This window comes from Leptodactylus fuscus, chromosome 2 (genome assembly GCF_031893055.1).
Source record: "Leptodactylus fuscus isolate aLepFus1 chromosome 2, aLepFus1.hap2, whole genome shotgun sequence".
NCBI classification, from domain to species: Eukaryota; Metazoa; Chordata; class Amphibia; order Anura; family Leptodactylidae; genus Leptodactylus; species Leptodactylus fuscus.
In genome coordinates this window covers 180,071,647-180,089,744 of record NC_134266.1, presented here as the reverse complement: position 1 = coordinate 180,089,744, position 18,098 = coordinate 180,071,647, and the positions used below count along the sequence as shown (strand labels likewise).

General features: G+C 42.1%; 1 protein-coding gene across 4 annotated transcripts in view; it reads left to right on the top strand.

The window, feature by feature from the left end:
* The window catches only part of TFDP1 (transcription factor Dp-1), a 47,351-nt gene extending 29,466 nt beyond the window's left edge, over nt 1–17,885 (top strand). For all 4 annotated transcript variants that reach the window (XM_075265252.1, XM_075265251.1, XM_075265249.1 and 1 more), the window contains exons 9-12: nt 8,625–8,776; nt 10,202–10,368; nt 12,706–12,781; nt 16,724–17,885. In XM_075265252.1, coding sequence (XP_075121353.1) covers nt 8,625–8,776; nt 10,202–10,368; nt 12,706–12,781; nt 16,724–16,865 — 537 coding nt within the window. In that variant the 3' untranslated portion in view covers nt 16,866–17,885. The remainder of the gene's footprint in view (nt 1–8,624; nt 8,777–10,201; nt 10,369–12,705; nt 12,782–16,723) is intronic.
* The last annotated feature ends 213 nt before the right edge of the window (nt 17,886–18,098 follow it).

Here is an 18,098-nt window from a genome sequence, read left to right as displayed (position 1 = left end):
CACAGACCCCGGCTTGATAGCCACATTAAGTAGGATGCAGGGTACAAGACTAACCAGGCCCGAGCACCAGGAAGAGGTGTTACAATGGCTGGCAGATAATGCTTCCAGCACATTCTCCACCAGCCAGTCAGCCTCTACCTCAACTCCTCCTCCTCCCCAACAGTCTATTCCTCCTTCCTCACAACATGCCCAATCTTCCCAGCAAAGTAATCCCACCTTACCTACCTCCCAGGACCTGTTTTCAGGTCCATTCACTGTCCGTCTCTCTGTCCCACCACGTCCTGAATCACCGGAGGTAACAGATGAGTTGCCTGATGCCCAAACACTGGAGTCTCCGTTATCTCCTGTTGTTGTTGTTGACCAGCAATCTACCCTCAGTGATGACGAGACACAGTTGCCATCAGGGCAGCCTGTTGCCATCGTTGGTGTGCAAGAGGAGGAGGAGCCGCCAGAGGAATTGGAAGAGGAGGTGGTGGACGACGAGGACACTGACCTGACCTGGACAGGGCGGGTGTCAAGCGGGGAGAGCAGTGTAGATGTGGAGGGAAGTGCAGCACCAAAGAGGGTGGCTAGAGGCAGAGGCATGTCCAGAGGCCGAGGACAGCTGCTTCACCACAGCCAGCAGGGCCGAAGAAGTTCCCTCTTGTAGCCAGCCTAGAAAAACTCCCACATCGAGGCCACGGTCTTCAGTGGTATGGAATTTTTTTTAATGTATGTGCGGCGGACAAATATAGTGCGGTTTGCACACTCTGCAACTCGAAACTGAGTAGGGGCTCTGAAAAGATCATCCTCACGACCACTGGCATGCGCCGTCATTTGGAAGGCAAGCACTGTGCTCAGTGGCAGAGAGCAAACGCAGGACAATCGTCGTCTGGCGCTGCCACCACTGCCTCTCCCACTGTTGCCAGTGCTGGCGCTGCAGTCCAGACCAGCAGCCAGGAAACCTCCACATCTGCCTCCACCACTTTGGAGACTTCTCACTCATCCACTCCTTCTCCTGCACCATCTTGCGCCTCTTCACAGCAACCCACCATCTCCCAGACTTTTGAGCACAGGCAAAAATACAGTGCTACCCACCCCCATGCACAAGCCTTAAACGCGCACATCTCCAAACTCCCGACCCAGGAGATGTTGCCGTTCCGGCTTGTGGAAACTCAGGCCTTCCGTGACCTGATGGAAAGTGCGGCACCTCGTTTAGCCGTCACTACTTCTCCCGCTGTGCCGTCCCCGCCTTGCACCAGCATGTGTCACGCAATATCAGGCGGGCCCTAAGTTCCGAGATTTGCACAAAGGTCCACTTGACCACTGATGCATGGACAAGTGCATGCGGAAATGGCACACTGGGTGAATGTAGTTGAGGCTGGGTCGGGTCACAAAGTGGGGCGGTCTACCTCATTTCCCCGCCCAACATTCCTGGCAAGGGCTCTGAACCACCACCCTCCTCCGCCATCACATTGACCCCAGCTACCAGCTGGAAACGCTGTAGCACTGGCGTGGGGAGATGTCAGCAGGCTGTGCTCGAGCTCATCAACTTGGGGGACATACAGCACACTGCCTCCGAGGTGAGGGATGCCCTCCTCGATGAGACGTCGACATGGTTTTCACTGCTGCACCTGGGCCCAGGCATGGTCGTGTGTGTTAACGGCTGGAACCTGGTAGCGGCTCTGGAGCTTGCCAACCTCCAACACGTTCCATGCCTGGCCCACGTGTTCAATTTAGTGGTGCAACGGATTTAAAAACATACCCCGATTTACCTGAGCTACTGGTGAAAGTGCGGCGCTTGTGCGCCCACTTTCACAAGCCCACAGTAGCTGCTGCTATCCTCCGAAGCCTCCAGCAATGCCACCATCTGCCAGAACACCGGCTGATGTGCGACATCCCTACACGCTGGAACTCGACATACCACATGTTGAGTAGTGTGTGAGTAGCAGAGACCCTTGATGGAGTACCATCTCCAAAACCCAAGGGTTCCTCAGTCAGCTCCCGCAGTTTTTGCACCATGAGTGGCCATGGATGGCAGACTTATGCGAGATCTTGCGTGTCTTTGAGGAGTCAACCATGAAGGTCAGCTGTGACGACGCACTTGTGAGTGTCACAATCCCGCTCCTGTGTGTGATGCGAGAATCCCTCATCGCCTCAGGGATAACTCATTGTATGCTGAGGAGTCGGGCATAGGAGCAGAACCATCCCAGCTTCACAGCGTATATTGAGGGAGGAGGAGGAGGACGAAGTGGCAGATCTTATTGTCACACAGGTGGCTAGCGGGGAAGTTCAGTGTGTCCCATTGCTGCAGCGCGGTTGGGGCGAAATGAAGGAGGAGGAAATGTAGAGTGACCATTCCAGTGGGGGCAGCGGAGTCATGCCAAGTAACACTGGCACACATGGCTGAATACATGTTGGAGTGCTTTTCAACTGACAAACGCATTGTCAAAATCCTGGAGAGCAACGAATACTGGATTTTTGCAGTCCTCGACCCCTGGTATAAAAATATTTCTAATTTTAGTCCGGTAGAGGGGAGGGCCAATCGCATCAGTGATTGCCACAAGCAACTGGTGCAGAACATGATGGCGATGTTTCCATCAACTCTCGTTGGCGGCAGAGTGGAGAGTTGCTCTAACAGGCTAACAACTGCCATCCAGTCTACACCCGGCAGGGGCACACTCTCCAGGGTCTGGGACATGTTAATGGCACCCACTCGCCAAACTACCGCCACTGAGGGGCCTAGTGTCACCAGAAGGGATAAGTATAAGCGCATGTACCTGGCCGACCCCAGCCCTGTCCTCTCCGATCCCTCTGCGCCCAATACTTATTGGTTCTCCAAGTTGGATTTGTGGCTGGAACTTGCGCTGTACGCATTGGAGGTCCTTTCCTGCCCTGCCGCCAGCGTGCTTTTGGAAAGGGTCTTCAGCGCAGCTGGTGGCATAATTACAGATAAACGCAGCTGGCTGTCACCTGACAGTGCTGCCCGTCTGACGCTGATCAAAATGAACAGCCACTGGATAGACCCATCATTTTCATGTCCACCGGTGTCAAGCACCCCGACATGAAGTTTCATGTGTGTGCTCACCCTCTACAATTCCTCCTACTACTACTCCTCCACCATCAGCGTTGCACAATTCTGCTCTTACTAGTCTCAATCCACCCTGATTCCCCCAACTCTACTGGTTAGAGGCTCTACTCACTCCAAGGGCCAAAAACACTGCCGGTGCAAGGCTCTACTCACTCCAAGGGCCAAAAACAATGCTATTTAAAGGCTCTACTCACTCCAAGGGCCAAAAACTAAATCTCTGCTGTTTAAAGGCTCAACTCTTCCAAAGGACCAACAAATCTCTGCAGGTGCAAGGCTGAACTAAGTGAAAGGGCCTAAAACTCTGCAGGTAAAAGGCTGAAGTCACCTGAAGGGCCTCAATCTCTGCTGGTAGCTCAGCTTAAGGGCCTCTAACTTAATTTGGAAGGGCTCACGTTAAGGGCCAGAAAAGTGAATTTTTGAAGGTCTTACCGCATCTCTCTCACACACACACACACACACACACACACACACACTCTCTCTGTCTCTGTTAAGGGTGGGGGCTTTTGGATTTCCCATTGCCTATTCCATCTCTGGTTGTCATGGGCAACGTGATTTAAAGGGGTGCTTGTTAATGTTTCTTTAGCTTTAAATTTGGGTTTCTGTCCATCCATTTGGGGAAGAAAGAAGGTTTCCAGGTATTTTTCCACTTGGATAGAGGTTTTTTTGAGTGTGGAAAGTATGTAGTTGATGGGCTGTGATGGTGGGGTAAAACTGTGACTTGGGCTTGTTAGATTCCTCCAGACATGCTTCACCTGCTGTCCCAGTTGCATTCCAGAGGTGGTGTCGTCATTTCCTGGGGTGTCATAGTGGACTTGGTGACTCTCCTGAGTTGAATGGTGGGATCCCCTGAAACGAAGCATTTTTCCCCATAGACTTTAATAGGGTTCGATATTCGTTCGAATATTGAGCGGGGCTATTCGAAGCGAATAACGAATATTGAATATTTTACTGTTCGCTCATCTCTAATGTCTAGCCATACCTGCCTCCTTGCCCATAACATGTATAGTAATGTATTGTGCAGTTAGGCCTTTATTTTGTCTTGTACTGCTAAGTATATTCATATGCAGTAGGTTTTTTGTAGAAATTTCTGACTGTCCTATAAATTCACATGGATACAATCAGCTTCTTTCTACTCTTATCAGGCTTATACCTGCTATCCCTCCCTCTGCTATACCATATTTAACCCTGAAAATTCTGTCTTTGATCACACTGCAAGTCATATGACTTCCATCACATATGTATCTGTAAGAAGTGAGCAGAGAGTCTTATTGTGATGCTGGAGCTAAAGAGGCACGATCTATCACAACTAAAACGCTTTGTTCACATACAATAGAGGTCAATACCTCTCCATACATGTCCTGTGCTTCTTGTGTGTTTTGAGAGAATTATGGAGGAGATTTCTCAATATTTTGTGTATAGCATATGGCAAGAAGTCTCTACCTACCGGCACAGATAGAAATACGGTTATGCTAAAAAGTTGTTCTAAAAAGACAGACATACTAGGACATTCCATCATGATAATGATCCAAAACACAAGGCCAGGTCTACCAGTCATTGGCTACAGCTGAAGAAAGTGAAGGTTCTGGAGTGGCCATCTCTGTCACCTCAATATCACTGAGCCACTTTGGGGTGATCTCAAGCACACAGTACATGCAAGACAGCCCAGGAATTTACAGAAACTGGAGACTTTTTGCCAAGAAGAATGAGCAGCTTTACCATATGAGAAAATAAAGAGCCTCATCCACAACTACCACAAAAGACTTCAAGCTGTCATTGATGTTAGAGGGGGCAATACACGGTATTAAGAACTGGGGTGTGTGAACTTTTGATCAGGGTCATTTTGATGTTTTTGGTTGTCATTATGATTTACAAAGAGAAAGCACAGACGCTTGACAATAAATGGCTTCAGCCAACCACTAACCATGAGTGGAGAAACAGTTTTTGTGTTATCATTCCTATTCTCTGAAAGGCCAAAAAAACAAATCTGCTGGGGTATGTAAACTTTTTAGCACAACTACAGTCATGGCTAAAAGTTTTGAGAATGACACAAATCTTATATTTTCACATGATCTGCTGCCCTATGGTTTTTGTGTTTTTGTCAGATGTTTTTATCGCATACAGAAATATAATTGCAATTGAAGAGCTCAACGGAAAAATGGCCTAAGTCCAAAAATCAATATTGTGAGAAAAACGAAATTTAAAGTTTTAGCCTAAAGCAAACGGGCATTATTGTGGAATATATCTATCCAATGTAATCAGCTAATGAACACCGTTAATCCTAATCATAAATTGTATTATTTATTAAAAAAATTGCAGCTTCATGTATAAATATTAATTTAATATTATTAATTAATTACTACTATTATTAAACGATGAAGAATAATTACCTGCCTCCCTTTTCGGCGCTAAATATGTGCAAAAGTCGATTTAGAGCCTTTTAAACAATAAGACAAAGTTTTTACACTAATATAAACAGACCGGAAGTCACGATTTCAATAAAAAAATGACCAACGAGAGTGAAGTAAGTTTGTATTGGACTTAGGCCATTATTCCATTGAGTGTAAATTCTTCTGCATTGAAATATATGGACTTAGGTCATTAATCCTAGGTACCTTGTAAACCCAATGCATAGAACGAGGTACAAAGAAGCTTTCTAGGTAATAATTTGAAATATGACAAAATGTGGACTTAGGCCATTTTTCCGTTGAGCTCTTCAATTATATTATGAGTAACAAAAGCTTATATTGACAGAATGAGTTAATGCAGCAAATCAATATTTGCAGTGTTGACCCTTCTTCTTCAGGACCTCTGCAATTCTCCCTGGCATTCTCTCAATCAACTTCTGGACCAAATCCTGACTGATAGCAGTCCATTCTTGCACAATCAATGCTTGCATTTTGTCAGAATTTGTAAGTTTTTGTTTGTCCACCCGTCTCTTGATGATTGACCACAAGTTCTCAATGGGATTAAGATCTGGGGAGTTTCCAGGTCATGGACCCAACATATCTGTTTTGTTCCCTGAGCCATTTAGTTATCACCTTTGCTTTATGGCAAGGTGCTCCATCATGCTGGAAAAGGCATTGTTGATCGACAAACTGCTCTTGAACGGTTGGGAGAAGTTGATCTTGGAGGATATTCTGGTACCACTCTTTACTCATGGCTGTGTTTTTAGGCAAGACTGTGAGAGAGTCGATTCCCTTGGCTGAGAAGCAACCCCACACATGAATGGTTTCATTATGCTTTACGGTTGGCATGAGACAAGACTGGTGGTAGCGCTCACCTCGTCTTCTCCGAATAAGCTGTTTTCCAGATGTCCCAAACAATTGAAAAGGGGATTCATCAGAGAAAATGACTTAACCCCAGTCCTCCGCAGTCCACTCCCTGTATTTTTTGCAGAATATCAGTCTGTCCCTGATGTTTTTTCTGGAGAGAATTGGCTTCTTTGATGCCCTCCTTGAGACCAGGCCTTGCTCCAAGAGTCTACGCCTCACAGTACGTGCAGATGCACTCACACCTGCCTGATGCCATTCCTGAGCAAGCTCTGCACTGCTGGTAGCCCGATCCCACAGCTGAAACACTTTTAAGAGACGGTGCTGGCGCTTGCTGGTCTCTCTTGGGCGCCTTGGAGCCTTTTTGCCAACAATACAACCTCTCTCCTTGAAGTTCTTGATGATGCAATAGATTGTTGACTGAGGTGCAATCTTTCTAGCTGCGATACTCTTCCCTGTTAGGCCATTTTTGTGCAGTGCAATGATGACTGCATGTGTTTCTTTAGAGATAACCATGGTTAACAGAACAGAAACAATGATGCCAAGCACCAGCCTCCTTTTAAAGTGTCCAGTGGTGTCATTCTTACTTAATCATGACAGATTGATCTCCAGCCCTGTCCTCATCAACACCCACACCTGTGTTAATGAAACAATCACTGAGACGATGTTAGCTGGTCCTTTTAAGGCAGGGCTGCAATGATGTTGAAATGTGTTTTGGGGGATAAAGTTCATTTTCTAGGCAAATATTGACTTTGCAAGTAATATTTGTATCATTCTCAAAACTTTTGGCCATGACTGTATATTATGAATGCAACTTCTTCTGAAGTTCCTGCAGAGCCATTATTCTAGGTGTGATGACTTGCTGGAAGTCCAGGCGTCTCATCTGTACTGTGGGTGCAAAACAAAAAAAAAACCTTTATATTATTAAAAAAAAAAAAAGTGTCCATTCAATGAGTGAACCTGTGTTATACACTTGAAATGGTTTATATGTTAATCTCTAGTGATAATCATTACTGCTATTATTTTAGCATGTAATGGATATCACTAGAGAGGTGGTCATTGTATTTTACGCTGCAAGATCAGGTATGGGCAGGATAGGCACAGTGTCGAATGTAAACTTTATTGATGACTTTGTATGTGTTATGTGTCTGTTGCAACTTTTGGCTCTGTGACCTGGGTGATTAATGTGTAGTCCCAGAGCCAATAAACTTCCTGGTAATATTAATTATACCCCTCGGAGTAGTCTCACAGGGGTATTAAATTATCCCTCTGTGATAATTGGAGAGCAAAAGTATAGTATGCGCTCTGATAGCAGATTGGATAACTAGAACAACCCCTTTGCACAGACAATGATTTTATCATTGTGTCTGCAACTCTGCTTTTCTGCATCTCCTCATTCTCCGCGCTGCTCGGAGATGCCTTCTAAAGGGGATGTTGGGGGGGGGGGGGGGGTACACTTTAGAGCCACATTCATCAGGATCTGTTAGGGCTGTGAAGAAGACCTTTCCATGCCAAGTACGTATGTCAGACATCCTGACATGGCACTTCAATAACCAAGGACTTCAGTAAAACATTTCTGCTACTAATGCCAATTTCTCAGGATCCAGTAGGACTATGAAGATGATCTTGGATTCATTTTAATTGAGAATATCCTCTTTAAAATCTTTCATGATTATCATGATGGCCCTTAAGCTGTTCAGATCTTCAGATGTCCATTGCCCACAGGAATTTTAGCAGCAGATCGCTCTGAATCTGTAAGAGCTATCATGATGGTCTTGGTATAATTATTTTCTTTGAAATGAATATAAGATCTTCTTCATAGCCCTGCAAAATCTTTATTAGCAACAAGTAAGTTCTACAATTTAAGCTCTGTAATGTCAGAATGGCAGTGTCAGGCAGGGGGTGTGATTCAGAACTCCAATCAGAAGCAGCCAGTGTCATGTCAGAGAATCACGCCCCTTGCCTGACACTGTCCTTCTCACCATACAGAATCTAAATAGCGGATCAGGCACCAAAACTAAGAGCATTGAGAAAAATTCCAACTGTTCCAGAATCTGTGGCGCAGCACTTATTAAATGATGTAAAGAACTGGACTAATGGAGGCGGTGTAGCCTTCTCTTTTAAGCAAGGCAAACAACTTAGTCGCACAACTTTTATGTAGAGTTGGAACATGAAACTGGACGATTGTAAAGTCTTGGTGAACTTAGCATTTACTATTGAAGAAATCCTTATGAGAGAAATCCTGTCCTAACTATTTAGTAAATGCATCTGTTCTTGTGTTTCAGCAAATTGCCTTCAAAAACCTAGTTCAAAGAAACCGCCAGGCAGAGCAGCAAGCAAATAGATCTCCTCCTGCCAATTCAGTCATACATTTACCTTTCATAATAGTGAACACCAGCAAGAAGACTGTGATTGATTGTAGCATTTCTAATGACAAGTAAGTGAATAGAAAGCCATTAATAAAATTGTTTATATAGCACCATTAATTCCATAGTGCTTTACTTTTGAGGGTTTACACAAAATATACAAACAATTCTAATACTAACAATGACTGACTGGCACAGTGGGGTAGAGGGCCCTGCCCGTGAGGGCTTTCCGTCTATGAGGGAAGAGGGATAGAGACGGAAGGTGAGGATAGAGACTGTACAGATGGGGTGCGGTGATAGTGTTATTGGAGGTTGTAGGCCTTCCTGAATAGATGAGTCTTCAGGGCCTTCTTGAAGCCTGTGATTGTAGGGATCAGTCTTATGTGCCTCGATAAGGAGTTCCAGACTATGGGGGATGCACAGGAGAGATTTTGGAGACTGTTGTGTGAAGAGCAGATAAGAGCGGAGTAGGAGGTCTTTGGAGGATCGGAGGTTACATGTGGACAGGTAGTGGGAGATTAGGTCAGAGATATATGGAGGGGACAGGTTGTGTATGACTTTGTATGTCAGTACTAGTAACTTGAACTCTATTCACTGGGCAATGGGTACTCAGTGAAGGGATTGGCAGAGGAGAGGTATATTAAGCAAGCAGCATAGTTTAAGGTGGGCGAGAGTATTCACTGGGAGGGTGTTACAGTAATCTAAGCAGGAGATTATGAGGCATGGACTAGCATCTTTACAGTTTCAGGGGTGAGAAAGCAGCGGATTCGATGGATGTTCTTGAGTTGGAGGTGTTGAGGGTTTGAACGTGTGACTTGAAGGTCAGGTCAGGGTCTAAGTTTATCCCAAGGCAACGGACCCGTGGGACATGGATAAATGTGGTTCCATTAACTTTGATAGATGGGTCAGGTAGAGGGGCCGTACAGTTTTGACCCTTTCACCTCGGTTTTTGTCAATAAAGGCACCTTTTCCTATAACAGTTTTCAAAAATTTACCCCAGTATATTTTGGCTAATGGGATCTCAAATGACTGGGAGACTACTGGTCCAGCCTCTCTGAGAAAGGAGGAGTTCGGAGTTTAGGCACGTCTTTTCTCCAGGTCTTTTGTGTGTTAATCAGTAGCAACATGTGGCTCTCAAGCTAAGATCACAATATCTGTAATAGTAGACTGCTTAAAGGGGTTGTACTATGAATTAAAGTTGTCCCATATGCACAGAGTTGGGTAGAAGTCAATGAGAGGCTTACTGCTGAGAAAACACACACCATTTATGAAAAATAGGGATCCCAAGTTCCTTTGTGTAAATGAAGTGGTAGTCTTGTATGTGCTGTACCTACTGATCTCTGTGTGGGGGGCTGCTAAAGAGAGCACTTGAGCTATCCCTTATGATAGAATTAGAGACACACCATAATGTATGTATGCACTATATGTGGTGATGTGCTGCTTATTTGTCTGTCATCCATATCTATGGATCTCTTTTAATGCCTTCTCTTTTTCAGATTTGAATATCTCTTTAATTTTGACAACACATTTGAAATACATGATGATATAGAAGTACTAAAAAGAATGGGAATGGCGTGTGGGTTGGAATCTGGTAGCTGTTCAGCAGAAGATTTAAAAACTGCAAGGAGCTTGGTACCAAAGGCTCTAGAACCTTATGTTACAGGTAAGTAGCTACTATTGCTGATAGTGATTGTGCTTATACTTAGAACTGTCCTTGTATTTGTGCTGAAAATCCATCTGTTCTATATAGGGACATTTCTGTAAAGTGACTCAAAGCTTAAGGTCCCATCTGCTATTTACAGCAGTCCAATAGTTAAATATACGGTATGATGCCGTTACCTTCACCATGTAGTACATTTATAGCCTGAAGATCCAGAGCGGCTGCTATCAGCAGCAGTTTTTGGCTTAAACATACAGTTGTCATTCCTGCTGCAATGTCCAAGGAAATTCTAATCGCTGGCACTTAACACCTTAAAACCTACAATAGCAGGCATGGAATCTCGCAGTAGAAACTTTAACATTTAAGTGGAATTTAAATACAAATGTGCTAGTGCCTTTTATAGTTGGGTCCCCCAAATACCTTTAGAAGAAATTAGTTTTGGGGGTCTCTAGGAGTTATTGCAGCAGGATAAAGCATGAATTTCATCAAATCTGCGGGCCAATGTAATGTCAACCAAGATGACTATTTTAAGGAACAGAAATACTGCATTCCTCTTAAGTTACTAACAAACCTGACTGTTCAGGGAACCTCAGCAAGTTTAACCTGGAACTCAACAGTGCAGAAATGTGGACCTTCACTGTGGAGAGAGTTAACCCTCTTTCTAAATCTTCAGCAAAAAATCTTGAACCTGTGGAACATTGAGGTCAAGATTGGAAGCATATATATTTTGGAATCTAAGAAGAGCATTTCCGACCTGAGATATATTCTTGAGGTAATGGGCTTCCTTACTTTCAATTAAGTGGAAACTACCCTGTCAGAGAGACCTCTGTTTTTCAAGATAAGCATTTTAGCATCCAAGCTGAGTGTAAGGCTGAGTTCAGACTGGGTTTTTTGTTCTGGAATTTGACACTGAGGCTGCCTCAGATTCCGGACCAAAAAAAAACCAGCTAGCCGTGCCTGGATGCTGATGCAGTGCACTGACATCCAGTCGTGGAATTCCGCTCCAGATTAGGCCCAAATGAATAGGCCTAGTCAGGAGGGGAGTATCTGAACTCAGCCTCTCTCTAGATGACTAAAGAGCCTCTGGAAGAGAAGATCTCTTACCTCAGGAAGGAGCCACGGATCTATCAGCCATCTTTTGCAATGAGGTAAACCAAGTTCTCCTGGGCTGAAATTGTACATTGTAGAAAAAAACAAAACCGCACTCACGGTGATGCTCAAAATCTTCACAGTTGGTGGCTCGTAGAAGGACAAACGCCATATTGCAGTATGCCAATAAAAATAACCTATTGGACCCATATAATCATGAGTGCCATTTTGCTTTTTTTCTACCTCGTGTGTTTTGATGGACTGTCCGTGGAGTCACAAGGCAGAGCACCTCGGTATGAGTGATCAGCGACGCACTTCACGATCAAATCCACAATAAGTAGTGCCGACCAATTTTTTCACTTTTGATAAATTAGATTATATTTTTGTGACTGTGATAAAGAGGTTGTGCAAACAGATTAAACTGTTTTCATCTTCATGCTACCAGTTTTTCATGGTTCCTCAGATCCTAATTCTGGCTCATCTCGTAGAATCAGGTCTATGTTTTATGTTTTCTGGGCCCTTTCACATAGTTCATGAAAAAGACATGTGCATAGTCCCATAGTCTGTCGTTTGGAATCGGTCATGTGATCGCTGTTCTAAATGGCTGGTGAATAAAGGTGTATTGTATTAATATGGGTTCAGGAATACCGAAGTTATTTAACCAATACTGTGACTATCTTTTTTTTTTTTTTTTTTTTTTTTTTTTTTTTTATATTATATTATAAAGTCCCCAAATAGTTAAGGTGATTGCAAGGCAAAACCATTTTTTTCCAAAACTATTTTGTTTAAAATCGTAAACCACTGAAGTCTGTGATCTAACATGGCCTTCACATATGTATGAACTTGTTGACCATCCCTTTCCAATACTACTGGGGTTATTATGAAGTTGAGGCCTTCCTTTGCAGCTGTAATAGCCTCCATTGTTCTAGCAATGCTTTCCACGGTATGGAAATGTTTGCTCAGTGGGCCCAAAGAGCGTTTGTGATCATGTCTTTTATCGACCGTGACATTTGTTTGCTTTACACCATTCCAGCTTTATATTGCAGCTTTTGTTCATCTTCTGGACCTTTAGAATCCCATTTTATGAAGTTCCCAATGAGCCGCACTCCAGCTGATTTCTTTTGTATGTGACACTTGTTGTTTTCAATGGTTCTGCTCTGTGTAGGACAAAATAATCTATACAAATATGAATCCTGCTTAAAGCGGTTTTCAGTTGTTTTTTTTATTAAACTAATTTTTATCCTTTTTTAGAAATGGCTCAGGGATCCATCAGCAGTGTGTACGTGTCATCTACTGCAGTGTCGAATGGCCGAAGGTTTTCTGCCAGGTAACAGCTTGCATTTTATAAAATTCTTCTTGTGTAGAAGATTGCTGGTCTACTAGTTAAAGGTTTTGGCCACTTTCAGACCAATATTGACAAACAAATGTACAATAGAAAGATATACAATTTTCCAATATACTTTCTGTACCAATCCCTCACAGTTTTCTAGATCTCTGCTTGTTGTCATTCATTCTGTTACTTCTAGTGGATAAAACTCTGGTCATGTGATTTACGGTCCGTGGTCATGTGATGTACGGTCCATGGTCATGTGATGTACACACAGGTGTCGCTCGTTACAGTCACAGCACAATAATCGGACATCTGCCTGGTAATCAGCTGTGCACCTGTGTGCTCATCACATGACCATAGACCGTAAATCACATGACCATGGACCGTAAATCACATGACCATGGTCAGAGTTTTATCCACTAGAAGTAACAGAATGAATAACAGCAAGCAGAGATCTAGAAAACCGTGAGGAATTGATACAGAAAGTATACTGGAAAATTGTATATCTTTTTATTGTACATTTGTTTGTCAATATTGGTCTGAAAGTGGCCAACCCCTTTAAGTAGTTGACTTCAGGTTGCATTATAATTCTCCCACTTTACCAGTGCTAAGGTATCTTATTACTGACAGAAAAGCAGATGGTGGGAGAGCTGTGTATAGGGATTTACCTAAGGCCCAGTTCAGATCAGCTTTCAGGGAGTCTGCCATGGCACCACCCAAATGGAAACCTATACACAATAAAAAAAAACAGTTCCCTAAGAAACCACACGGACCCCATAGACTATAATGAGGTCTGTGTGATTTCCGCATGAAACGTGGAGAGAAAAGTGTGTGTCATGCAGTTATATTTTTAGCCCTCTATAATTTGGAAGATGTGATCTTGTTGCCATATGGAGTTTGAGAATCTCAATTTTTCATATGAAAATAGATCCAATTTTTACATATATTTCCGGAGGCACCACTAGGTTTTGCAATACCCCAAATGACCCACCTACAGCTCCAACTTCTGTGTATTGTAGCTTAGCTTGCTTCCCCAATAATCCAATGAGAACCAGTGATTTGAATTTCTGCTGGCAATAGAAATACAAAAAAGAGTAAATATCAGACTAAGTGGATCTCAGAATGGAATTTCACAATCTAAAATTTTGTTTGAAAGTTTTCAGTTGAGCTTTAAAGAGATCTCTCTTCAGAATTCTTCCTAAATCAGGAATAGTGCGGTGTAGTGACCTTTAATAGGAACAGAAACATGCTTTTGTGTCCAGAAAAACAAGTGATGCAAAGGTAGTGATCTTTTTATAGATATACGTAAATCTACCTGCCCGGCATAAGGTATTGCTTCTGAATAGGTTAACCCTTTATACAAATTCACCTCTTCCCATCCCTCTTGTGCTGAGTGTTTGGCACGGTCATAGCAGCACTGCTTTTCTCCTAGTGGAAGAGTAGATACATTGTAAGTGCTGGCTTACTTATTCACATGACTCTTCCCTGCAACAGCCAGGGTTGGGGAGAGCTAAAATTCTGGCAATTTAAACCCTTAGATGCATTGGTGGATAACTCTGTTACCTAATTTCATGCTAGCATTTTGGGAGGAAAAAAAAAAAACACAAGAAGTCCAGTTTTTTGGGACACCTTTCTTCCTTAACCCCTTCCCGCCAATGGCATTTTTTGATTTTCGTTTTTCGTTTTTGACTCCTCTCCTTCTAAACCCCATAACTTTTTTATTTCTCCGCTCCCAGAGCCATATGAGGTCTTAATTTTTGCGGGACAAATTTTTCTTCATGATGCTACCATTAATTTTTCTATATAATGTACTGGGAAGCAGGAAAAATATTCAGAATGGGGTGGATTTGAAGAAAAAATGCATTTCTGCGACTTTCTTACGGGCTTTGGTTTTACGGCGTTCACTGTGCAGCCAAAATGACATGTCCCCTATATTCTGTGTTTTGGTACGATTCTAGGGATACCAAATTTATATGGTTTTATTTACATTTTGACCCCTAAAAAAAATTCCAAAACTGTGTTAAAAAAAAAAAAATTTCTGGGGCCACACGGTGGCTCAGTGGTTAGCACTGCAGCCCTGCAGCGCTGGTGTCCTGGTGTTCAAATCCTGCCAAGGGCAAAAAACCATCTGCAAGGAGTTTGTATGTTCTCCCCGTGTTTGCATGGATTTCCATCCCATATTCCAAAAAAGACATACTGATAGGGAAAAAATGTACATTGTGAGCTCCATGTGGGGCTCACAATCTACATTTAAAAAAAAAAAAAAAAAAAGTTTTCTAAAAGTCGCCATATTCCGACGGCCGTAACTTTTTTTTATACGTAAGTGTACGGGGATGCATAGGGTGGTTTTTTTTGTGGGGTCGGGTGTACTTTTTAGTTCTACCATTTTCGGGAAATGTTATTGCTTTGATCACTTTTTATTCAAATTTTTATCAGAATCAAAACAGTGAAAAAACGGCGGTTTGGCACTTTCGACTATTTTTCCTGCTACGGCGTTTACTGAACAGGAAAAATATTTTTATAGATTTGTAGAGCGGGCGATTTCGGACACGGGGATACCTAACATGTATGTGTTTCACAGTTTTTAACTACTTTTATATGTGTTCTAGGGAAAGGGGGGTGATTTGAACGTTTAATACTTTTTATATTTTTTTATAATTTTTTTTACTTTTTTTTTTTTTTTTTTTTTTGCATTTATTAGACCCCCTAGGGGTGTTGAACCCCAGGGGGTCTGATCATTAATGCAATGCATTACAATGCTAATGCATTGCAAAAAATCAGCCTTTCTTTTGCAGGCTGCATAGACCAGCCTGCAAAAGAGAGGATTTGCAGACAAGCCTGGGAGCCTTGTTCAGGCTCCCGGCTGTCATGGCAACAGGGGGGTCGGCCCTGGAGCATGCTCCAGGAGCCGGCAATCCCGGGCAAAATGGCGGCGCCCATGCGCCGCCGGGAAAATGGCGCCTCCGGCGCCTTTGACCGCGGCGCCGGAGGGGTTAATGCCTCCGATCGGTCCGGGGACCGATTGGAGGCATTAGAGCCGGTTGTCACAGTTACAGACCCGACATGCACCGTACTATTACGGCGCATGTCGGGAAGGGGTTAAAGGAAAAAATTAAGTTATGAGTGTCAAGAATACAGAGAAACACTAAAAATGAAAAATAAACTCCTTTTTATAAAGTAAAAGTAGTAAAACCTTACAAACTATTCCGCAGTTCAGTAGTGCTATATTAAAACCAATTTATTTATTTTTTTACCTCATGGTAATCTTACTAAAAACAAAAAAAGTGGGGTTTTGCTTTGCAAATTCAACCCACAAAAAGTTTCCATACTTTGATACATTAAATTGTGACAACCTAGGAAAAAAAAAAAACTTAAAGGGGCTCTATCACTGGGAAAAGTCATTTTTAACTACTCACATCCTTGCATAGGCTTTAGAAAGGCTATTCCACACCTACCTTTAGTATGTAAATTGTCTCAGTGGTTTCTGAATAAGTCTGTTTTTATTCCTATGCTAATTAGCTTCCAACCAGCACATTAAGTTCCCAGCAGCACTAGTCTCTATTATCTCCTATGTGTGCAAATAGGAAGCTGAGGCAGCAGCAGCCTGTGCTGTATACACCCGTAGGAAACCACAGCAAAGGGGGTGCACGATGCATTGTGCACCAGTCTTGATTAGCATATGAATGAAAACGGACTTATTCAGAAACCAGGCAATTTACATACAAAAGGTACCTGTGGAATAGCATTTCTAAAGCCTATGCAAGGATGTGATTAGTTAAAAATGACTTTTCCCAATGATAGAGCCCCTTTAATGATCACAGGAGCATCAAATGACAAATTTAAAACTACAACTTTGACAACGTTACACAACTATTTCTGCACCTCACAAGAAATTTGCTATAGAATATTTGCACATAATTCTTCAATTTTGTTTTGTAGTGACTTAACCACTGATGGCATGTTGGCAACAAGTTCCAATGGATCACAATACAGCAGTTCCAGGGTGGAGACACCTGTCTCTTATGTTGGTGAGGAGGAAGACGATGATGACGATGACTATGAGAATGATGATGATGACTGATGTGAAATGTATTTAGTAAAGAAAAAATCTACAGGAACTTTGTTTCGTGTGTTTCCTTTCCTCTTGTTTAACATCACTGCTGAGAAAAAAAATTGTTGAGGTAATTCATCGTAACAAAGCAAAGGTTTTTCTGAGCTAGGTAATTTTTTCCCCCTATTTCCATTTTTGTGCAGTGGATGTTTGAATACACTTTATTTTTATTATAAATGGGTTTTTTTCTGTCCCTTAAGTTTGCATCATTTTGTTACTGATGTGTTGTCCACCTTAAATGCAAAATAAAACGTTAAGCTTCTGTGTTTAAAAAAAAAAAGGAAAAAAAAAAATTAAAAAAATTTCCAATTGGCTTTTCTTTACAGTACTTCAATAATGTGGGGTAAAGTATGGTTTGTGAAATCATGCAACATCCAAAGACACTTGTCAATTTGCATCTGGAATTCACTCTAGCCATTTTTTCTGCTTTCTATTATACATTTGGGGGAAATGACAGATGTTTTCTGGCAAAGGATTTCTCTGCGATGCTGGTGCAGCTATGTGAAATGTCTTGAAGGTTGCTATTTACAGTATATAAATATAAATATTGCTTATAGTATAATTTGCCTGAATTCTTCCAGGTAAACTTTGATTTTATTTTGTTATATATAGTTTACATAATTATCATTTAAATGTGTTCTGAAGCAAATGTTTTGTATTTGTTTCCTAAACTTGCATTGTAATCTATTATAATGTTGAAATTATAGAGTTTTAAGCAGTTGTTTTTTTTCCTCTCCCTTGCCCTTCTGGATTTGTGAATCATTTTTAGCAGTTCATATTTTATATGATAAATTTCAAAGGCAAGCTGTAGTGGTTTTTCGACAAAAATTCACAAAATGGTTAACTGCACAAATGCTGTCAGCTGCCTGCTGAAATACGATATTCTTTTTATTGGAGCATACATACACTTATGTAATTTTATTAACTATACAGAGACTTATAAATGATTTGTTTAACTTGGCACTGTTAGTTTTATTAATAAAAAGTGCATGGGCATTAAAGAGTTGTTTTTGAATTTAATTTCAAAGAAATTTGGTAATGGTCATTTATTTAGAAACTGCTTTCAAAGGGGTATTCTAATATGTAAATTGTTTCTAGAACTTTTTATGCTTTTGTAAAGTTTACTTGTACTTGCTATTAAACGTGCCCAGTCACATTCATATATACACAGTGTAACTTTATACATGGGGCTTCCAAAATATA